Consider the following 25081-nt stretch of genomic DNA (forward strand, 5'->3'; position numbering starts at 1 on the left):
CATTTCCCGGCCAGGAACTCCGCCAGGCGACGGGGCTGCCGCGTTCCACCCGAGAGCGATCGAGGAGTCATCCCCGGCACAAGTCGAGGCTCACCAAGAGGATCGGGAGTCTCCCTCAAGTGAAACTGCCGTTTACTCCCGGAGAGGTCGACGAATAAGGCCCCTCGACGACTCAATCTGTAAAGGGGATTATCGGCATTCTCGCTGCTCATGCTCCTATATGCCCATTATATCATATATCGATGCTCATTTCCATGCTCCTACAACTCAAAATAATCACTGCTTGGCATGTATGCTTCTGTAGATCTATTAGTCCGCGTTGCTTGAAATGTATACTCCTATAGTGCTAAAGCAATCATGGTGTGTAAGATGGGCCCCTAGTTACATTTTAAAGGTGGGGAGAATGTGGTGAATTGACGTGAATTGAGGGACATGACGCGGGATCACATGTTGTGCGTCTCGCGTATAAGGGGAGGTCTCTGCGGCACGAGTGATTGTCCCCGGGGCATTGCTATTGACATCGGCTGTTCACTTGATGCTCGTTAACTGAAGGTGCTCATTGACTGGTGAGAATGGAGATTATATCGAACTCCGTGCTTACACGGATTGTCTGCAATGATTAACTGCACATGTATACGTTACTGCTTATGTACTCCTAGCTGAACCTGTATTCCCCGGTGTGCCCACAGAAGCGGCTCCAATCAAATGGAATAAAGCCTAAACTCTGAAGGTTCATCTCTCGCTCTCATTTCACTATCGTTATTTTAGACCAACCACAACGCCAACCACCAAACACCTTCTCCACCACTGCCTTCACAACGACATCTCCTAATCCACAGTTCCCCCAATATATTGTGACGTCCACGTGACTTGAACAGTCCCGCCAACGTAGAATGAGCCGAAACGATGGAGGCGGTTTATTTATTTATAACCCAAACATGGCGGTTCTAATCGCGCCACCGCAAGCGGGACGAGGAAGGTGGCACGAGTCACTTTTCACTGAGTTGATGATGTTTATTTGTTTTTACTATTAACCAGAAATAACAAGACTCGGCAAGAAAAGGGATCCGGGGCGATTCGACGGGATGGTGTGGGATCGGGCATGGGGAAAAACACAGACAATTCCAATGAATATACAGATCTCAAACCCTCTAAGGCGCCAAGCACACACACACACACACACACACACACACACACACACACACACACACACACACACACACACACACACACACACACACACACACAAAACGTAGCTATTTCTGGTGGTCAGGCTGGACCGTGGTGTGGACGCAGCTGTCCCTGGATCGGCGTCGGACGAGCTGGCCTTGCTCGTCAGGGGGGCAGGAGAAACCGTGGTGCTGTCGACCTCCTGGTCTTGGCCCAAGTCCGCTCACAGCCGCCAGGGAACCAGTTCTGGCGCCAAGTTGCGAGCAGGAGAGGGAGGCAGGTCCGCCCGCCGTTCGACCCCGTACTCCAAGTCAGCAGAACCCCAGAGCCAACCAAGGTAAGGCACGAGGCCCAGCAAGGCTCCAAGACACGATGAAGAACACGATCGAATCAGCACAACAACAAGGACGCTCTCCGCGCAACAGCCTCCACACCAAAAAAACACGATCCTTTTTGTCCCGATCTTCTTCCTCTTCCTTTTCGACCCCGAACAGAACCTTTTCATCCTCCTGTTCTCGTCACTTCCAATCAAGCCGTTTTATTGGCCCACCGCCGTCGCCTTCCGCCAATCGTGATCACGGGGCGGAGCCATCCGCAGCCCTGTCCTGTGACATCACGGCCAGCCTCCAGGGACTACTAAAAGGGGTTTACGCAGACACACTTACCCTATCCCGTGTCCCTATCTAATTACGTGACAATTATCATTTCCCCCTTGAAGAAATCAACATTTACTAGACAACTTATCACCACTGAATTGCTACTTATTACATCGAGATCCTGGTAAACTCGAATATCATGGCATACCTAATTAAACATCCTAATTACCCTTTGAATGCATACCCCCCCCTCAAACGTAACACTGCCCCCTCCTCTGGTACCGCAGCTCCTGCAAGGTATATCACAGGCGCTACCGTACCAGCCTTAACACTTACTGACTCACACCTAATTAACCTAACGAAATAAAGTAGGAGGGGCAATGGGCAGCGAGTCGCAGCTAACTTACCTATCCTGCTTAATGTACTACCCCCTAATGGCCTTATCCTCGCCTAAACAATCATTCGTTTTTTTATTTTTTTATTTTTATTTTATCATATGAGAGCACTGAGCGAAGTTGCACTCCATCTTCTGGATCATCGCTCTTGCCCAACACTCTTCCAGTGATCTGGGGAGGGGAAACAAAAGGTTCCACAAAAACACAACACTTATACTTTACATTCCTACTCTAAGCCTTAACGACACTATTCACAAGATATTTACACTTGACTGCCTCCCCCAGTGGATGCTAATAGACCCAGCGTTACCTGGGGAGCCAATTTTCAAATTTGCTTGCCCCAAAATTATGCGGACATCATGCCCTTGCTGCACATGTCAAGTTGTGCGGGATCGAGTGGGACTCGTTCATCTTCACAACACTCACACCATGGTCATCATCACATTTCTAGGTCATGGTCCTCATTTTAATCATGCAGGCTGAATCCCGTCATGGCCGTGGGGTGGGTTACCACAAGATGATGGGGGCATCTCAGGTGCAACCATGCCCACAGGTAAGCTTTAGTCCAACCCGGACGTTTCTCCGCCCCACTCCCTTTGATTCCCTCCCCCCTGGTAGCCATCAGCTCTAATCCCGTACAACACTCTGGAAGGGGTCTCACTGGCTCCTCTGGCCTTCCTGGGTCGCCAAGGTCCTACCCGCCTTGGTCGCCCAACCAGACCCTCTCCCAGTTGCCTCCAGACACTGTCACGATTAGCCACCAGGTGGTGAATCTCCTTGAAGGGGGTCGCAATTCACGCTCACCGTGAGCTTCAGCAATCCCTGTGGACAAGCACATCATCCCCACCCACAAAACCCACATGACTCCCCCACCCCATCGGCCTTACATGTGACACCTGCATTTCTAACACTTCGCCGACCATGACCTTCCCTGTTACCACACCATGTCCAATAAAAAATCAATGTGTGCACCATACATTTCACTTCTTAACTTAAAACAACTCACACAGCACTTCTCACCCGATCCACGCACCAGCCATTGGACAGCCACTTGTGCCCGCTTTGTTACCAATTACCCACTGTCCCGATTGTCATTCTAAAACCCAGCAGAACTTACAAACCCATGCCAATTTTCCCACAATTCATTTTTTTCCACCAAAGGAGGGCACTTCGCCACAATCTCAGCAGCCGAGCATGGCCGTATATGCTCAGCCCAATCTAGTCTCCCCGACCCCCGACAGTGATCTCTGGACCCGACCTATGAAAGGGCATCTCGGATAGACCTGGCGGTTCAGCAGGAGGATTCACCCTCTCCGAGTCTAAAAGTCTATTGGAGGGTCCCTCCATCGCCGGGTACCGGCAATATCGTTGCATGTGTCCTCTTCGCCCGCACCGGAAACAACTCCCCATAAAAGGCCCCCGTGAGTATCGGTGAAATGTCTCTTCCGGTTCCGGACCCCCTCGGCCATAATCGAATTGCTCTATTGGCTGGGATGGACCCCGCCACTTTGGCGCACTAACTACCGGATTACCCTTTATCAAACTTGACAGTTTCTGGCAAATTTCCTGAAACATTTGGGTAATGCCAATTTCTCCCAGCCCCCCTCCCTGATCCTGGATCTCCGCCTGTCAGATCGTCACCGATGGCCTCTCTGGAACCCGACCCGGCTGACTCCACGAGGCCAGCCTGGCCGCGCACTCAGCCGCTCGGTGAACGGTGGGTGGATCCTGTAGCTCCACTAGAGCTCGGACCTCAGGGTCAGGAAGAGCAGCTAAAAATTTCTCTAGTGCCAGTCTGTCCCATGCCTCCACTGTAAGGTCCCGATACGCGATCCTGACTGATTGGTAAATGTCCTGTGCCAGCTCCTGCACTGTCTCACCCGATTTTAATCTGCGGTGCTGGAGCTGGGCCCGCACCAGATCACAGTTTGCCGCGAACCCAAACCGACGGCTCAACGCCTCGCAAATGTGGGAGCTGGTCAACATCCCTCCGCGATCACGTTTAACACGTCTGCGGCTGGTCCCCGCAACGTTGCCACCAAATTCCCTGTACGTTTCCGCTCATTCCACCCGTTTAGTCGGGAAATGCACTCAAATTGCGTCAGAAAAGCTTCAACGCTCCCTGACCCGTCGAAATTTACCAGGGGGATCACTTTTACGGTGGCCCGCTTCTCAGTTTCTCCCTTGTCCGAATCCAGCCTAGGGATCAAACACCCTTGTGGCTGCGTATCCAATTTCGGAGCCCACTGTGGCCAAAGATGTTTTGCGGTGAGGGTCTCATGGGTCAATTTTGCCTCCTGTTCCAAACGTTGAATGGACCGATTCACCTCTTCCCGCAGGATCTTCTGGGCCCGCACAACCTCCTCCAAGGCTCCGTCGCGAGTTTGTAGCTGCTCCTCAACCAACCCGGACACTCTACTTACAAAAGACGGCTCTACCAGGCCTTTATCCAAGACATCATCTTGGCTCATAATTTTATCTTGTTCATCCAAACGACCCTCCAATCCTTTTACCTCCTCCGCCAAATTCATCCCTTGCTTCCTCAGCTCTCCCCACTCTTCAACTTGCAGCTGCATACGAGCATCCACACAGGCACGATGACGTTCCAGGCTTTCATCCACTTTATCAACCCGAATGTTCGTTGCATCAATTTTATCTACCAATTTTTTCCGTATATTTTCCCCCTCCAATGTAATTTCTACCCTTGTTTCCTCCAATCTATCCTCGAATTTACTTTGTATTTCCCCCAATTTAACATCCACACACTCCTGCATCTCAGTTTTCATTTTCTCCATCTTTTCCCCCAATTCATCCCTCATTAAATCAATCCGTGCACCCAACTGTACCCCCATTACCCCCAATTGATCTGTCATTTCTGCCCTCTGTGTCACGAATTGATTTTCCATTTGTGCCGTCATTTCTGCCATTTGTGCCCCCTGTGCCGTCATTTTTGCCCCCTGTGCTGTAATTGCACTCATTAAACGTTCCAACATTGTCCAGATCGTCATCGTGCCGGTTTCCGGCGCTGCCGGCTCCGTTACGGGCGATGAAGCACGGTCCAGGCTCGGAATGGGGGAGGTTCCAACCCTACCCCCGTCTCTCCCTTCTTCCCCCGACTCGCTGCCAGACACGTGGCCTTCCTCCTCAAACATCTGCACATCCGCCATGGTGCAGAAGCCCCGTTTGCCGCCAATTAATTTAAATTTGAAAAATCCTGCCAAAAATTTCCCGCGCTCTCGCGCTTTTCTGTAGTAATTTTATATTCCGATTCGTGGCGAGATTTTAATCTTGGTATATTCTCCCGATACCAAATATAATTTAGAGGGGTTCGAACATCCCACTCCTGACACCAATGTGACGTCCACGGGACTTGAACAGTCCCGCCAACGTAGAATGAGCCGAAACGATGGAGGCGGTTTATTTATTTATAACCCAAACATGGCGGTTCTAATCGCTCTACCGCAAACGGGACGAGGAAGGTGGCACGAGTCACTTTTCACTGAGTTGATGATGTTTATTTGTTTTTACTATTAACCAGAAATAACAAGACTCGGCAAGAAAAGGGATCCAGGGCGATTCGACCGGATGGTGTGGGATCGGGAGTGGGGAAAAACACAGACAATTCCAATGAATATACAGATCTCAAACCCTCTAAGGCGCTAAGCACACACACACACACACACACACACACACACACACACACACACACACACACACACACACACACACACACACACACACACACACACAAACAAAACATAGCTATTTCTGGTGGTCAGGCTGGACCGTGGTGTGGACGCAACAGTCCCTGGATTGGCGTCGGACGAGCTGGCCTTGCTCTCGTCAGGGGGGCAGGAGAAACCGTGGTGCTGTCGACCTCCTGGTCTTGGCCCAAGTCCGCTCACATCCGCCAGGGAACCAGTTCTGGCGCCAAGTTGCGAGCAGGAGTTGGAGGCAGGTCCGCCCGCCGTTCGACCCCGTACTCCGAGTCAGCAGAACCCCAGAGCCAACCAAGGTGAGGCACGAGGCCCAGCAAGGCTCCAAGACACGATGAAGAACACGATCGAATCAGCACAACAACAAGGACGCTCTCCGCGCAACAGCCTCCACACCAAAAAAACACGATCCTTTTTGTCCCGATCTTCTTCCTCTTCCTTTTCGACCCCGAACAGAACCTTTTTATCCTCCTGTTCTCGTCACTTCCAATCGAGCCGTTTTATTGGCCCACCGCCGTCGCCTTCCGCCAATCGTGATCACGGGGCGGAGCCATCCACAGCCCTGTCCTGTGACGTCACGGCCAGCCTCCAGGGACTACTAAAAGGGGTTTACGCAGACACACTTACCCTATCCCGTGTCCCTATCTAATTATGTGACAATTTATCATTTCCCCCTTGAAGAAATGAACATTTACGAGACAACTTATCACCACTGAATTGCTACTTATTACATCGAGATCCTGGTAAACTCGAACAGCATGGCATACCTAATTAAACATCCTAATTACCCTTTGAATGCATACCCCCCCTCAAACGTAACAATATCAACACGAACAACATCGCCTCACCTTCATCTCCCAAATGACGCCATCTTTGCGCCAGTCACGGCGAGTCCGCATCGAACGGCGGTGCTGCCCAACAGATACAGGGGTTCCCTCGCCGTGCAGGGTCGGTGATTTCACCCACGTCCGCTTGCCCGGGTCGCTGTCTTCACGCACGCTTCACGAAGCGATCGGATCAGGATCTCGAAAGGGGCGGAGCCAGTGGGGGGTCAGAGGTGGGAGAGCGGAGGTCAAACCTTGCCTCACTGACCCAATATAAGGGCGCGCGAAGCGCCAAGCACAGTCAGTTTGTGGAGTGTCTGTCGGGGTTCGGAGAGTCTGGAGCCTGGAGCCTGCAGTCGGTGGGGAAGCGGAGGAGACGGGAGCTGGGACCGCGGCCAAGCCTGCTGTGCCACGCGGAGCTGCGCGTTCGTGTGCGGGACGTGGGGAGAGCCGGAGAGAGCTTGCCAGCCAGCGCCAAACGGTCCGAGGTGATCAGGCTTCGGGACAGTCCGAACATCGCTGAGGGATGGACGGGTTCTTAAACAGAGCATCAACTCTAAGAGAGCAAAGACCCTTTCGTTCCTCTCAGGCGTTGCCGGCTGGGCCCGAATCACCAGGCCGCTTGGCGAGGCCTGGCCTAACCGCGGTTACGCTTGCTGCCGTGGAGATGGGACATCGCGGGTCGCCCCAGCGAGGCACCATGAAGGTGAAAGGTAACCTGCCCGGCCTCTTGAAGCTATTTCGGTCCTCAAAGCTCCATGGACATAAAGACCCCAGAGGTCCAGTCTACCCCCTTGTCTTTGATGGGGATTTTCCTTGTGTGAGAGATGTGGCACCAAGTCCGTTAAGTAAAACTGATAAGTGTGTACATAATAAATAGACGGTCGAAGCTCCTTTGCATTGCTTTTGTTGGCTGTATAGTTGCATACATGCATGCTTGAATATGTGCTTTTCTTGCATGAATACCTGACTGCGTAGGTGTGGAAATAAATGTGCTTGTTTGAATGTGAACCTGTTCATTGCGTCCTTTCCCTCATTGAACTGCCATATTGCACTCGGAATATAGTTGGTTGTTAAATAACCGATAATAGAATTGGGTCCAACGGGGCCTCGCGATAACACCCCGCTTGGTTATCCCAACACGGAGCGAGCTGCTTCGGCGGCTCGTGTCCAAGCAGGGCTTCGTTGAGGTACAATCTCTTGGTAATCTACCCACGCGAGTAATTAGGTAAATCGATTATTCGGCGATTGGACCCTGTAACGCGCGGGTAAAATACGGACAAGGTTGTGGTGTGCTTGAAACACACCCGTGACTGGTTTTCGGCGTTGATCCGGAAAATAGCAACTGAATTGTACGTTCGGTGGGCAAAGCGGCCGCTATTAGTTAAACGCGGTCGCTCGCACGCCGGCGGGCGGAGATTCACAACAATATTAATTCTGATGTGTTTCATTAATCATGTAAACGTATATTGTTATAATCACCAATAAAGTCATTCACAGTGATATTGAGCCATTGTGTGTTTGTCTTCTGTCTAAAAGGAACTGCAGAGTCCATAGTTCAATGTTCATTGTTGACAAAGTCCACAACAATGTTCTTTACAGCAGAGTCCATAACAATGTTCCTTGCAAAAAAAAGTCCAAAACAATGTTCTTCACAAACAGAGTCCATAACTGTGTTCCTTACAGAGTCCATATTAGTGGTCCTTCCAGACGGAGTCCAGAATAGTGGTCCTTACAGACAGGATCCATAACAGTGTTCCATACAGACAGGACCAATAACAATGTTCCTTACAGAGTCCACAACAATGTTCCTTACAGAGTCCACAACAATGTTCTTTCCAGACAGAGTGCATAACAATGTTCCTTCCAGACAGGATCCATAACAATGTTCTTTGCAGACAGAGTCCACAACAATGTTCCTTCCAGACAGGATCCATAACAATGTTCCTTCCAGAGTCCATAAAAGTGTTCCTTGCAGAGAGTCCATAACAGTGTTCCTTACAGAGTCCATAGATGTGTTCCTTACAGACAGAGACCATAACTCTGTTCCTTAAATAGTCCATAACAATACAGCAGCCAAAGTCCAAAGCAGTGTTCTTTACAGACAGCATGGATTCACTTTTTTTGTGGAATTGTGATGGAACAACGTCAAAAGATATAGTGATGCTAAACCTGAAAAGGATTGCTGTGTCGAATTGTGGCATCGTCATGTGGTGTCATCCTTCATTGATATTTTCCTTATGAGTTCTTCTTCTTCATCATCCATCACAATCCCACAACAAAAGCAAAATGTCAAAAGATGTCGGGATGGCAATCCATAAGAGGATTGTGGTGTCGGATTGTGCCATCATTATGTGGATCCCTCTATAAGTTTTTACATTTCTTTTTAAATGATGGCAAGAGTAACTCCACCATCCACATGGTGTGCACATGCAAATACACATGACCCATCGCTCCCTCTCTGCTCCCGTAGGGAGTGGTGGTTTCACATGAAGTAAATAAAATGTCAGCAAAACGGGGAGGAAACCTTTGGAGAAGACTTGATGATAGATAATACTGTTGGGAAATCTACAGACTGCTTTTTTATTAAACAATGTATGTATAAAAGTTTTATATATGGATAGAAAAGTGGATTATGGATAACTGCTTCAGAAAATACCTTCGCCATTCAGCAATTTGTATCGCCTTTTCAGTAAACTCATTGCACTTTGCAAGTGCACAATAAAAAAGAAGAAACTTATTGTTCATTTTATAAATTATTCCACAATGAACCTCAGAACAACTTCCATGAACCTTTCAATGCCTCCAGGCGTGTTTCTCCTCAAGACCATGTTCCAGGAGCCATCGAGTGCTCGGTTCTTGGCCTTCTGCACCTTCCTCCTCATCTACATCATCGCCTTTGTTGGAAACTTCATGCTGATTGTGCTCATCGTCTGGGAGAAGCAGCTTCACAAGCCTGTGTACATCTTCCTCGCCAACTTGGCGGCCACAGACCTAATGGGTACAACCGCTGCACTTCCTCGAGTTATGTACAATATTACCATTGATAACACCATTTGTATAATGTGCTGTATGACTCAGATTTTATTTGTGCATTCTTATGCTTCAATGGAAAGTTTCGTACTGAGCGCAATGGCTGTAGATCATTACATTGCCGTTTGCCACCCGCTTCGGTACAACGTACTCATCACAAATAAAAGAGCAAACATCGTTAACGTCGCTGTGATCGTGATTTCATACTTTCTCTCTCTTGTTCAAGTCATATTATTATTGCATCTTCATTTTACTTGCAAACCAAATATCCTCCCAAACGCAATTTGTATTAATCTCGCAGTAGCAAACCTTGCATGTGAGGACATCACGATCAACAACCTTTATGGCTCGGTGTTCATTGTTATGATGTTCGGTACTCTCACTGTGGTTGCGCTCTTTACTTACTCTTTCATCCTGCGTGAATGTCTGCGTGTCGGGCGCCAGTCTGAAAAAAGTAAAAAAGCGCTGCAAACTTGTTTAACGCATTTCATGGTTCTTTCCCTCTTCTTGGTTTCCGTTCTGTTTATTGCCATTTCTCTCCGAACAGCGAACAGTAAACACATCTCACCATTCATGAGAGTTGTAGTCTATTCAGTGTCATACGTTCTTCCTCCTGTCAGCAACCCCATCATTTATGGATTACGTATGTCAAAGATTCGGCATGCTATTGGGCGCTTGTTGGGAAAGTTTAAATTTTATGTCATATGGAAATGTAAACGTAATTATACCTAGATTAGAGAATCTTCTAAATAATCATGTTTTATGTACAATAACTTTTACTTTACATTAAATCATATTAACAACTGGGCACTTTAGTTAAGGCCCGGTCACACCTTGACGTTTTAGCCAGCGATGGCAACGTATTGAAATGTATCTAAAACGCTGGCTTACGTTGAACTTTTGATGTTTTTTTTTAAAGATTCGGACGTATTCATAGCGACTTGGTCTTATGTATAACGCATTGGTAATGGACACAGAACGTTTCGTTGTGTTATAGATAACTTATACCAACGAATGCTGAACCTGTTGTCGGCCAAATGTGTCTAAAACGTTGGGGTACGTCAAATACGGTATGAGTAAGTTTGGTATACGTGAGTACAACGCTAAAGTACGCTATCATACGTCGTAGTAAGTAGAGTACGTCAAGAAATTTTAAACATGTTCAAAATTTTATGACGTACTCGGCGTATGACACACGTTCCGCATGCGATGGGGATAAGTTTTACACACAATATGCGGACGCTTACACACGTCCACAAAGGATACTTATAAGCTACTCATAAGTCGAAACACGTCGCAGTAATGTCTTTTTACGCGAAACTTATTTCTAACTTATGTTTGACGTGCTTTGAACCAATTCTTTACGTAGTCCCAACACACATCGACGTATGTAGACGTATTCCAATGACGTCTTCCGGTCGACAAAAAAAAATAAATGAACGTGTTTCTAGCTTACAACTGCCATATAAAGATGTGTTCCCAGCGATTTTGGGAATTGGTATATAAAAATGGTGTTCATAAAAGGGGAACCCAACAGTGTTTTCGAGTCCTTTTTGAGTCGATGTCCATGTCAGCAGGCACAGTATCAGTATCAGTATCAGTATCAGTATTAGTAGTAGTTTGTTCATGTTGGCAGTAGTAGGTGAGTGTGAGGGGGAGGGTGTGGGTTATGATGGATCGTCCTTGCGTTTAACGATTTAAATGATAAACTCAACGATTTAAATGGCTGCATCTCCACTATTGAAAGTAGACACTTGCGCTCAACAATTGGATTTTTTTTACACTCAACGACTTTTAAATGGTACCACTCAACTATTTTCATTGTTTGCAATGAACGATTTAAATTGCTGTCACTCGCCTTTGTTTTTTGACGCTGGGGTTTTGAAATTTGAAGCGTTTCTTCTGAACGTGTTAAAACGCTCAAACTCGACTATTTTAAATAGACGCTGCCGATGGACAATTGGAATCATAGCCAAGCTAGACATCGAAGTGTGAACATCCTCGTCATGCCCAAGAAAAGTTTGAAGAATGCTGCAAATAAGTGTCCTGGCCATGGCCGTGGACGCTGACGCAAGGACGATCCATTATACCGACGTCTTTCAGCCTATGAGTAACTTAAAAGTAACGTCTGTCGACGTGTGGCAACGATCGCGTAACGTGCCAACAACACGTTAATCATAGGTTAGAAATAAGTTTCGGGTACGCTAAACATTACCTCGGCGTGTCTCAACTTAAGATTAACTTACACGTAGCATGTGTTGACGTCTGTCAACGATCGCAGACCGTGCATACAACTTGTGGCCAGCGTAGTGGAACGTGTGAGTCATACGCCGGCATACGTCGTGAAATTTCAAGCATGAAAACATTTGAGGACAACCGAAAAGTACAACGTTTAAAGCCAACGTACAACGACGTATGGCAGTGTTTTTCAGCGTGCTCTCAATGTTATCAAAACTTACCCATAACGTATTCAACGTGTGCCAGCGTTTTAGAAAAAAAATTCAAAAATCGGCATACATTGGCTAAAACGTCAAGGTGTGACCGGGCCTTTACATCCGCCACTGAAGATGAAGAAGGATATGTCTTCACCCCTTCACCCCTTTTGTCTGTCTGCTTGTCTGTGTACAGGATATCTCAAAGTTGTCCGGATGAAAATCCGGATGAAATTTTGTGGGCACGTTGGGTGTGTGACAAGGAATAATTGCTTAAATTTTGGTGAATATCCCGATCGGGATCCGGATCTGATACATTTTTAAGTGATTCTTCACACAATTGAGAGATCGGGCGAAAATAATATATAGCATGATATCTGAAAAAGTTGTGGACGGATTCAGACGAAACTTGGTAGACAGGTTGGGTGTGTCACAAGGACGAATTGGTTCGGTTTTGATGGAGATCCGAATCCGGATCTGGATACGAGAATTATTTCATTTTTAAAGTGATTCTTCACCATTGAAAGATTGGGCCAAAAACTATATAGTCCTGCAGAGCATATTTCAAAAATGTAATGGGCCCGATATGTTCTCATGGATCAGGCATTACGCGGCGGAGGTACGCGCTCTACCAAGTTCCCTTCTAGTTTTGAATGCTTTACATGGACAAATCAATTTTATCAGGAATGTCTAATTAACCCTTTCCTGTAGAGTTTTTATTCCTCAAAATGTTGCCCAAATGTTGTTTTTTTTAACACTGCATCAATCTATTTATGTAAATAAAGAATGAATCGTTCAGTTATTAAATTCTAAAACTATTTCATTAAATTTTGTTTTGTTCCAGATCCACCTGACTCCTGGTCCCTTTCAGTTAAAATGTGTGTGGTTGTAATAATCATGATCTGTCAAACATTTAATATGTGTTCAACTTTGATGATGCTCATCATGTCGATAATCATGCCATGCGAAAACGATTGTTATCTAAAGGAAATAATTGTCAATGTTGATCATTGTTGTCCAGAACTACAATCATTTTGACATGTATACACTGATTATATATTGGAGGCTGGCACGATCGTTTAAAGGTGTGCACACTCACCATCGATCTGAGCTAAATCTGTTGGGGGCCATAGGAGTACTGATGAATGGGAGTGGCCTGAAAGACGTCATGGAGAGGATCTACGGTGAAAACGCTGTGGTGCACATGAAGCGTGGAAACGCTGTGCAGTGTGTACAGTATTTAGGGGACACCTCCTTGTTTGTCAGTGGCTGATGCACCAGATCGCAGCTAAAGTCATTGCAGATGAGCCAGGATATGAGATCCTTGTGCAAGAACTTTACAGACAATATACTATGTTAGATACGAGTGAAATAGAGTTGGAAGCGTTACTCAAAAGTGATTGTATCAAATGGATTTCCCATACACAAGTTTCCAAACAGTCTGAATTATCTAATAGTTCAAAAGCGAGCAAACTATGGCTGAACTATCTGAAAATGTTGGGAGTGGCCAGGGAACTTGTCGAGGCCAATCACACAGGGATGTGGCAAATGCACTTTCACACTATATTTGACTGCTTACCGATATTTACTGCTGCTGGACTTCCCAACTATCTAAAGTCTGCTTATCTTTACCTGCAGAAGATGCTGGCATTAGAAACTGAAAGCTCCACAGTATTTTCGAAATTCAGAAACAGATTCCTTGTGACCCGGTGCACCGACCAATACTGGGCTGGCCTTGGATCAGACTTGGTGATCGAACAGACCCTGATGCTGTCCCTTGAAAGTACAGGGGGGCTGACAAGAGGAAGTGGAATGACAGAACATCAACGAGATGTTTGGACAGTCTTCTGTATCCTCCATCTACAACTACACCATGCAGGAATTCTGTAGAAGCATATATACAATGAGTCAACAGCACAAAGAGGCATCTGCATCATGAATAGACAGGGACAAGATGGACTTGGCCAAAATTGCCACAAAGCTTGAACAGCATTCTCAATTCTCAGACGAGGTAACCCTTCGCAACATCATCACAGGGATAAATGCTGATGAGGATGTCAATGTGCAGGACCTTTTCATTGTTGGCAGAAACACAGTGAAGAAAATGGAATGACAATCTGTCTTCTCATATTCACACAAACTAAACACTGCAGTGAGGACACGAGCATCAGGCCAGGCAGTCAAGGTCACCAAGCATCGAACCATTGATCCAACACCGTTATTTCAGAGGTTCCTGGTGGCATCTCAGTCGGGAAATCTGTGCCCAGATGAGATAATAAAATCTGAACTTTCCCCATATCCTCCATCCTTGTTTGAAGCAATGAATCATTTGGGGAAGCCAGAAAAAAGAACAACTTCTACATGCTATATGATGGCATGCCACTTTGTTAGAAGATGCTGTTCTTAAATCCATTGGAAAGACTGATCGCAACGTTTTAGATGGTGATTCACTTCTACATCGACTGAGATTGACCGAAGGCAGCACCTAAAGCTCAATTGCCGACGCCTACACGTCTTTCACATCAAACCTGTACGGCAATGCCATTGTTGTTCCTCCATCATATCCATCAAAGACAAGTACAAAGGACAATACGCATCAATGATGAAATCGAACTCTGGTTTCGAACAAGGTCAACATATCAGATACCACAATATTCGTTGGGAGAAAGGAAGATTTCCACTCAAATTATATGAACAAACAGGACCTCATGCACTTGATCTCTGAATGTTTGCGGCAGAAAGGCCGTCATCTCATCCAAGCTGAAGGAGATGCAGACCTGGACATAGTGAAAACATCCATCGCAATGACATCATGACCTACAATTCCACAACCCTGATCGGAGAAGACACAGATCTGCTAGTATTGCTGCTGTATCATACAACTGCGAAGGACGGCAAGGAACTGTACTTTCGGTCAGACAAGGGGAAACCAAATGTTTATAACATCAAAGTTCTGAAACGGTTGCTTGGTGACGATGTCTGCTCTGATCTATTGCTTGCCCATGCCTTCTCCGGATGTGACACTACTTCGAGAATCTTTGGGGTGGGGAAGAAATCTGTTTTCCGAAAAGTCATCAAGGGTGAATCTGTCTTGCGTACCTGTTTACAGATATTTTGTACAGCAATGGTAGATCAATTTACTGTAGAAACCACTAGTTGCAAGGCGATGATATCCTTGCTTAACGGGATCCAATCTGATTCTTTAGCATCATTACACGACAAGTTCCTTTGCAAGAAAGTGGCCGCAGCAAAATCCTTCATGACACCCGAAAGACTGTCTCCAACAACCTCGACCACAAACCTTCACTCTCGGCGGACATACCTACAAGTCATGGTTTGGATGAGCAAGGAAGACGGCATGGACCCTACTGAATGGGGCTGGGACGTGCAATGCGGACAAACTTATTCCACTCATGATGCATAATAGCCCTGCACAAGACATTCTGTTCAAAATGATCCACTGCAACTGCACTACAGGATGTAGCATACTGAAATGTTGCTGCAAAAACACATGGCCTTGAATGCACCAGAACTTGCGGACCTTGCCAAGAAGGCAACTGCGGTAATGTGGCTACTGAGCCAGTTTCAGATGATGAAAATGAAGACTACACATTCGGGGGAAGGTACATTGGAACATACGCTCTTCAGATCGAAAATAATTTCTCGAGGGTAGACTGCGTAACTCTTTTGGTATTTCAGAGTATTTTAGTCGGTTTTTGTTTTTTTGTCAATCGTACATTTAGTTATTTTTACTGTGCCATATTTAGACCATTTCTGGTAGTCCAGTTTTTTAACAACTTTTAACACGTTGTTCTGCAGACCAAATAAAACACAAAAAAACATAAAACGTTTCCTTGCAATTTTTTGGCATCATGTGGCATATTGATCCTACTAAAGGAGGAATGGGCCAAAATTCCTCCAAAGTGATGTGTAGGACTGATTAGGAGTTACAGGAAACGTTTGGTTGATGTTATTGCTGCTCAAGGGGGTGCCACCAGTAACTGAATGTGAAGGGTCACACACTTTCTCTGACAAAGATTGAATGTTAGATCATTTTGCTCAATAAATAAATGAAAAAGTAGATTTTCTTTGTGTGTGCGATTTGGTTTATCAGGTTCTCTTGATCTACTATTAGGACTTGGAAGAAGATCTGATCACATTTTTCGGTCAAATTTATGCAGAAATACAAATAATTCTAAAGGGTTCACAAACTTTTTCTCACCACCGTACAAACAGTGACGAAAATAAAACTCATTGAAAACATCCTCTTTTTCTTTGTTTGAGCTCGTTTGGCCAGGAACCAACAAGCTTCCATAAATCACCAGAGATGTCAACAAGTCACTTTAGCCAAGTCTCAAGTCTTTGAAGGCAAGTATTACTTCAACTTGTGTCAAGTCCCACAATTACTTTTAAACCTTGGAGTACAAGCTATCAACGAATTAAGACACAGGGTTTAATTTATTGCAAATGTACTGTATGTTCTGAAAAGCTGTTTAATGCAAGTTTTTATTTGTCAACTTCATTAAGTTGACATTTTTGGTTTTGTTCCCAGAAAATTAATTTTATTTCTCATATCTCGTGTTCCTACATGAACATTATATACACGAGACGAGTCAGTAATCTCAACTTATGTGGAAAGTGTTTACATGTTCAAAGCATTCAATGTGGAACAGCAGAGATTTAAATTAATTTTAATTAATTTACTTGTATATTAAATATTCACATTAAAATGAAACATAATCCAGAATAGTGTAGTAGATAGTAGAAAAATTGTGCAAATTATGAAACAAGCATCAGATTTGGCATTTCTGTTCTGCAGGGCTTTCTGATCAAATTTGCCTGATTGGCCATTTGAAAATCCAAATTTTGAAATATTTGAAAAAAAAAAAAAAAAAAAATTGAACTCACAGCTGGCTGAAATTCTTGAAGCGCAAGTGAACATCCCAGACAGAGAACCAAGGGGGGATGCAGTCATCATTGATGGCTCAGCACTTATCAATGCCCTACCTCCACGCACTTCAAAGATATTTGATGACTATGATGAAGAAGACATCATCCCAAACGTGGAATCCTATGGTGCCAGGTACAAGAGGGTGGACGTAGTGTTTGATGTGTACAAGAAGTCAAGTCTGAAGTCCGAGGCAAGGTCGAAAAGGGGGCAAGGAATCAGAAGAAGAGTGACAGGAACCAGTAAGACCCCAAGTAACTGGAGAAGCTTTCTTCGAGATGACAGCAACAAGACTGAGCTGTTTCACTTCTTTGCGGAAAAGATGTGTGAAGCACAGACGACAAGCACAGTCGTTGTCACAAAGGAGAAGATGCCATTAGCAACACAAGAAGGTCACTGGATGCTGTGTCTCCATGTTTTCATGAAGAAGCTGACACTCGAATATTTGTACACGCCAGGGATGCAACGACGGATGGTAGCAAGTCCATTATCATTAAGGCTAATGACACGGACGTACTAGTCATAGCAATATCTGTACTGCCATCCTTAAGGCCCAGTCACACCTTGACGTTTTAGCCAGCGATGGCAACGTGTTAAAATTTATGTAAAACGCTGGCTTACGTTGAACTTTTGATGTTTTTTTTTTAAAGATTCGGACGTATTCATAGCGACTTGGTCTTATGTATAACGCATTGGTAACTACACAGAACGTTTCGTTGTGTTATAGATAACTTATACCAACGAATGCTGAACCTGTTGTCGGCCTACACAACCGATGCCCAACGATAGTCTAACTCAGGCATAGCGCGTTGCACGCATCGCCGACGATGTCGTGGCGTAGCCTATTAAAAGGCTGATGCACAACGATTCAAATCATAACTGCCGTAGAAATGGAAGGGTCAAAATCGCGGTCACACCTTGGCGATCTTGCCAGCGTATGCCGACGTAACAAAAAGTGTGTCTAAAACGTTGAGGCACGTCGAATACGGTATGGGTAAGTTTGGTATGCGCGAGTAGAACGCTAAATACGCTATCATAAGTCGTAGTAAGTAGAGTACGTCAAGAAATTTTGAACATGTTCAAAATTTTACGACGTACTCGGCGTATGACACACGTTCGCATGCGATGAGGATAAGTTTTACACACGATATGTGGACGCTTACACACGTCCACAAAGGCTACTTATAAGCTACTCATAAGTCGAAACACGTCGCGGTAATGTTTTTTTTACGCGAAACTTATTTCTAACTTATGTTTGACGTGCTTTGAACCAATTCTTTACGTAGCCCCAACACACATCGACGTATGTAGACGTATTCCAATGACGTCTTCCGGTCGACAAAAAAATAAATGAACGTGTTTCTAGGTTACAACTGCCATATAAAGACGTGTTCCCAGCGGTTTTGGGAATTGGTATATAAAAATGGTGTTCATAAAAGGGGAACCCAACAGTGTTTTCGAGTCCTTTTTGAGTCGATGTCCATGTCAGCAGTAACAGTATCAGTATCAGTATTACTATTAGTATTAGTATTAGTAGTAGTTTGTTCATGTTGGCAGTAGTAGGTGGGTGTGAGGGGGAGGGTGTGGGTTATGATGGATCGTCCTTGCGTCCGCGTGTCCACAGGTAGGTTCATAGGCTGCCACTCAACGATTTAAATGGCTGCATCTCCACTATTGAAAGTAGACGCTTGCGCTCAACAATTGGATTTTTTTTCCACTCAACGACTTTTAAACGGTACCACTCAGCTAGTTTCATTGTTTACAATGAACGATTTAAATTGCTGTCACTCGCCTTTGTTTTTTTTTTGTTTTTGTTTTTTTGACGCTGGGGTTTGGAAATTTGAAACGTTTCTTCTGAACGTGTTAAAACGCTCAAACTCGACTATTTTAAATAGACGCTGCCGATGGACAATTGGAATCATGCCAAGCTAGACATCGAAGTGTGAACATCCTCGTCATGCCGAAGAAAAGTTTGAAGAATGCTGCAAATAAGTGTCCTGGCCGTGGCCGTGGACGCTGACGCAAGGACGATCCATTATGCCGACGTCTTTCAGCCTATGAGTAACTTAAAAGTAACGTCTGTCGACGTGTGGCAACGATCGCGTAACGTGCCAACAACACGTTAATCATAGGTAGGAAATAAGTTTCGGGTACTCTAAACACTACCTCGGCATGTCTCAACTTATGATTAACTTACAAGTAGCATGTGTTGACGTCTGTCAACGATCGCAGACCATGCCTACAACTTGTGGCCAGCGTAGCGGAACGTGTGAGTCATACGCCGGCATACGTCGTGAAATTTCAAGCATGAAAAAATTTGAGGACAACCGAAAAGTACAACGTTTAAAGCCAACGTACAACGACGTATGGCAACGTACTACGACGTATGCCAGCGTGCTCTCAATGTTATCAAAACTTACCCATAACGTATTCAACGTGTGCCAGCGTTTTAGAAAAAAAATTCAAAAATCGGCATACGTTGGCTAAAACGTCAAGGTGTGACCGGGCCTTTACAGGAACTCGGTCTTGAGAACATGTGGATTGCCTTTGGCCAAGGAGCCATGGATTCCAGTCCATGAGGTAGTTTCTGCAATCGGGCCTAAGGAAGCTCGAGGGATCCCATACTTCCATGCGTTCACTGGATGTGACGTCGTGTCTGCCTTCTGCGGTAAAGGGAAGAAAACTGCATGGCAGACTTGGAAAGTCTTTGATGATGTTTCTGAAACATTCACCAATCTCAGCCAGCATCCAACATTGATTCGTGATTTTGAGGTCTTTTATTTTTTTTTCAAATTTTTCAAAATTTGGATTTTCAAATGGCCAATCAGGCAGATTTGATTAGAATCCCCTGGAGAACAAATGTGCCAAATTTGATGCTTGTATCATCATTTGCACGATTTCTCTCAAAAATTGCTGTTTTCTGCCCCACTAGAAGGGGGCAGGACGCTGTGGAATCAGGAAGGAGGTGGGATGCTGTGGAAAATGAAAAGTATACCTTATTAACTTAAATTATTGTTGTGATATAATTTACAATTATTGAGAAAGTTTAAATAATCCAATCAAATGACATTTCAATCGTCACAAAATTATTTTATCAGTCTATAATCAGGAACTACTTCATTTCAATTGCACACTGTCGAACATGAATCGGAACATGAATCAGAATACAAACCTGCAGTTTAGCAGAACTTTGGCTCTAAATTTGGCAAATTGTACGGAATCTCGTCCTGAGCGCACACGCACACAAAGGAGTGAAGCAATTTGTTTCGGCTGTCTGTCTGGCAGTCAAACAAAATTGAAAATCATTCCAAACAGGAAATTACTGTTTTAGGGATATCATAAAGGACATAAACACCAGGCACAGATAACTAATTAAATGTGTTAAATAACAACCTTTAAAGCAACTTGTATTGTATTTAAATTGAATTATATTATACTTCAATACTTTCAAACACAAACTGCCTTGTTGGCACTTCCAAAAACTTCCAGTTTAGCAGTACTTGGACAGAATATTACACTATTTTACACCATCTCGACCAATCAAATGTGCCGCTGGCACTTTCAGCGTTGAGGAGTAAGGAGATTCAGACAAAATTGCAGCTCGTTCGGAAATATAGAATGTGTTCAGAACGTAAAGCAAGAGTTTAAAAGACCCTTCTAACATCCTTTTTCTCAAGACGACATGGGGTAAGGTGTTCTATGAATTCTTTAATTTTCAATACATACACTCATGAGCAAAAACATTATGACTGCCTGCCTAATATGCTGTTGGTCCTCCATGTGCCACCAAAACAGTGCCGACCCGCCGAGGCATGGACTCTACAAGACCCCCTGAAGGTGTCCTGTGGTATCTGGCACCAAAACATTAGCAGCAGGTCCTTCAAGTCCTGTAAGTTATGAGGTGGAGCCACCGTGGATCGGACTTGTCAGTCCAGCAGATCCCACAGATGCTCAATCAGATTGAGATCTGGAGAATTTGGAGGCCAGGGCAACACCGTGAACACTTCATCAGGTTCCTCAAACCATTCCCGAACAATGTGTGCAGTGAGGCAGGGCACATTATCCTGCTGAAAGAGGCCACTGCCATTAGGGAATACCATTGCCATGAAGGGGTGTACCTGGTCTGCAACGATGTTTAAGTCGGTGACGCGTGTCAAATTGACGTCCACATGAATGGCCGGACCCAGGGATTCCCAGCAGAATATTGTCGAGAGCGTCACACTCCCTCCACCGGCTTGTCGTCTTCCCACAGAGCATCCTGATGCCATCACTTCCCCAGGTAAAAGGTGCACACATCCACGGCCATCCACATAATCTAAATGAAAACGGGACTCATCAGACCAGGCGACCTTCTTCCACTACTCCAATGTCCAGTTCCGATGCTCGAGTGCCCATTGTCGGTGATTTTGACAGTGGACAGGGGTCATCATGGCCACTCTGACTGCTTTGCGGCTACACAGCCCCATACGCAGCAGGGTGCGATACACTGTGGATTGTGACACATTCCTCCCATGACCACCATTAAAGTTTTCTGTGACTTGTGTCACAGTAGACCTTCTGTCAGTTCAGACCAGACGGGATAGCCTTCGTTGCCCTCACGCGTCGATGAGCCTTGGGTGCCCAACACCCTGTCGCCGGTTTGTTGTTTGTTCCTCCTCGGACCACTGTCGGTAAGTACTCACCACTGCTGACCGAGAGCACCCCACAAGCCTTGCCGTTTCAGAGATGCTCTGATCCAGTCGTCTGGCCAAAATAATTTGGCCCTTGTCAAAGTTGCTCAGGTCTTTACTCCTGCCCATTTCTTCTGCATCCAACACATCAACTTCAAGAACTGACTGTTCGCTTGCTGCCGAATATATCCCACCGCTTAACAGGGTTAATTTTTTTCAAATCTTTGCCAATAACTGACCTAATATATGCCATTGTAACAAGATAATCAATGTTATTCACTTCAACTGTCACTGGTCGTAATGTTTTGGCTCATCAGTGTATATATTACCTTCAAATTCGTACATGATATTTAAATTGAGATTCTTTAATACTGGAAGCAGAACACGAAATTAAATCCATGTCGCCGTCAAAGATGCCTTGTTGGGGTTTTGGGCTATGACAATGGGCAAAAATGGTGCTGCATTACGGTTAATTAGGATGAATACTTTCAAAATCTGCATGTGTATATTCTGTACTATAAAATGAGCCATGCATCCGTGCGAGTTCCACCCATTGGTTTGACAGTTCACCTGACTCCACCTTCAATTTTTATACTACAGCCTCCACGCTGGTGCTTACTGCTATGCAAAGTTAAAGATATTCACAATTGCCATGCCCTCCCTATAAGTTTTCCCTTCAGGGGTGTGAAGGCTTGAAGTGGAAATGCCTTAAGGTTGGGAAGGGGAGGATTTTGGGACAGGGGTGAGGGGTTGAGCAAGGATGGGACAGAGTTGGGAGGGAAAGGTGGAAGCTTTCGGGGGGAGGCGGGGGAGAGCTGAGAAATGTCAGAAGTGCACGTGTCAATTTACTCACAGTGAAAATGAAAATGGCTTCAGGTGTGTGTGTGTGTGTGTGTGTGTGTGTGTGTGTGCGTGTGTGCGTGTGTGTGTGCGCGCGCGCGCGCGCACGGGGAGAGGGGTCACTGCAGGGGGAGGGGGTGTGATACCCAACAGGTTTAAATGTGCTCATCTATATTAATCATGGAAGACCTGAATGACAGTGTGAGACTTGCAAATAAAAAACAAATAGAAGAAAAAAGTTCAACCTTTGGGAAAAGATCTCATTAAAGGAAACACAGGTGGGAATTTCAAATCTTCCTTTTGCCACACAATCGGTATAAAAGCTTTTCAATGTTTTCGGGAAACGACAATCTGTGCATTAGCTTCAGAAAGTATATAATTTGGACCATTAACAATAATGTCTTTGCAATCTGGCTGTCCTTTCCATGTTTAAAAAAAAAACCGGACATTTTTTTTTCGGATTGTGTGCAATGAACCTTCGGATAACTTATGCCAATCAGTCTCTGCCTCCCGATGTATTCTTCCTCAAAACCATGTTCCAGGAATCATCCAGCGCTCGACTCTTGGCCTTCGGCGCATTCCTCCTGATCTACATCATCGCTTTCATTGGAAACTTCACGCTGATTGTGCTCATAGTCCAGGAGAAGCAGCTTCACAAGCCCGTGTACATCTTCCTCGCCAACTTGGCAGCCACAGACCTAATGGGTACCTCCGCTGCACTTCCACGAGTGATGTATAATATAATTGTAGAAAATACCATCAGCTTTCCAGCCTGTTTCACACAGGTTTTATTTGTGCATTCTTACATTGCAATGGAAAGTTTCATACTGAGCACAATGTCTGTAGATCGGTATATTGCCGTTTGCCATCCGCTCCGGTACAACGTACTCATCACAAATAAAAGAGCAAACATCGTCAATGTCGCTGTGATCATGATTTCATATTTTCTCTCTCTTGTTCAATTCATATTATTATTGCGTCTTCATTTTACTTGCAAACCAAACATCCTACCAAACGCAGTTTGTATTCATTTTGCAGTAGCAAACCTTGCATGTGAGGATGTCATGATCAACAACCTTTACGGCTCGATGTTTGTTGTTTTGATGTTTGGTACTCTCACTGTGGTTGCACTCTTTACTTACTCTTTCATCCTGCGTGAATGTCTGTGTGTTGGGCGCCATTCGGAAAAAAGTAAGAAAGCGCTGCAAACTTGTTTAACACATTTCATGGTTCTTTGCTTCTTCTTGGTTTCCGTTCTGTTTATTGCCATTTCTCTCCGAACAGCAAGCAGTAAACACATCTCACCATTTGTGAGAGTTTTACTCGATTCTGTGTCATACGTGCTTCCTCCTATCAGCAACCCCATCATTTATGGATTACGTATGTCAAAGATCCGGAATGCTGTTGGACGCTTATTGGGGAAGTTTAACCTTTATGTTACAGAAAAACGCAATTACTTGGTTGACAGCATCTTCTGAATTTGTCATATTGTAAAATAACTGTTTTACTTGAAATCCAGCACTTGGAAAATATTTTACTTTCTTATGCTTTCTTTACATAGAGAAAACTCTGAACAGGAATAAATAATTATCCCTTTAACATAGAATACGGGCACACAAAATGTTTCCCAAATGTTTGTTTTTTAAACCCTGCGTGTATCAATGTATTTAATTAAATAAAGAATGAATGTTTTAAAAACTAGAATGACACTCAGATAAGCGCATTCCTCCGCCAGGCTGAACAGTTTACATTTTGTATTCCACCGATAGGCCAAATCTGGAGCCAGACTTGAACCAAAATCGAATTGGCTTGTTCTTGTTGTCGACCCAATCATAGACCAAGTTTTGTCATAACTTGTCCATCACGTTTTGAGATAACATGCCATATTTGGCCCATCTCTCAATGGGGAAGAATCATTTGAAAAATTAAAAAAAAAAATTTAAATCCGAATTTGGATTCAGATCTTCACCAAAATCTAATCAATTTGTCCTTGTCACACACCCAACCTGTTCAAGTTTTGGCCGGATCTGTCCATAATTGTTTGAGATATACTGCTCACAGAAACAAACAGGGGAGAAAACACAATCTTTGGTGGTGGTGGTGGTAGTGGTGGTGGTGGTGGTGGTGGTGATAATTAAAGGCTAAAACTATTTCCGTGAATTTTTTTTTTTTTTAGCAAAATGTTGTTGCTTGTGATATAATCAGTCATACATAGAATAAAAATGCAACTTCTACACTTCAGTTGTGCTTATTCTATCATAATGATTCATCATCATCAAATTCTAGTCAAATTCATGTTCTTATGCAGTTAAATATCTCTCTAACGATAATGTTTAGACAACTCCAGCCATCTTGACAAAGTAAGCACTGAATATGCATTGCATATGATATTACATGAACAGTTTAAGTGTATGTCAAAATCAATTGCTTTCCTTTGTCACATGATTTCCAGAACGA

General features: G+C 44.7%; 1 protein-coding gene across 1 annotated transcript; it reads left to right on the forward strand.

Moving 5' to 3' along the window:
• Positions 1–22599: 22599 nt before the first annotated feature.
• On the forward strand, positions 22600–24689 carry LOC147018005 (olfactory receptor 51L1-like). The gene has a single exon (XM_085900034.1). The coding sequence runs from the start codon at positions 23050–23052 to the stop codon at positions 24100–24102; it is 1053 nt and encodes a 350-aa protein (XP_085756160.1). The 5' UTR covers positions 22600–23049; the 3' UTR covers positions 24103–24689.
• Positions 24690–25081: the final 392 nt, after the last annotated feature.

This window comes from Eptatretus burgeri, chromosome 10 (assembly GCF_056783735.1).
Source record: "Eptatretus burgeri isolate ZD-2024b chromosome 10, Ebu_testis_v1, whole genome shotgun sequence".
NCBI classification, from domain to species: Eukaryota; Metazoa; Chordata; class Myxini; order Myxiniformes; family Myxinidae; genus Eptatretus; species Eptatretus burgeri.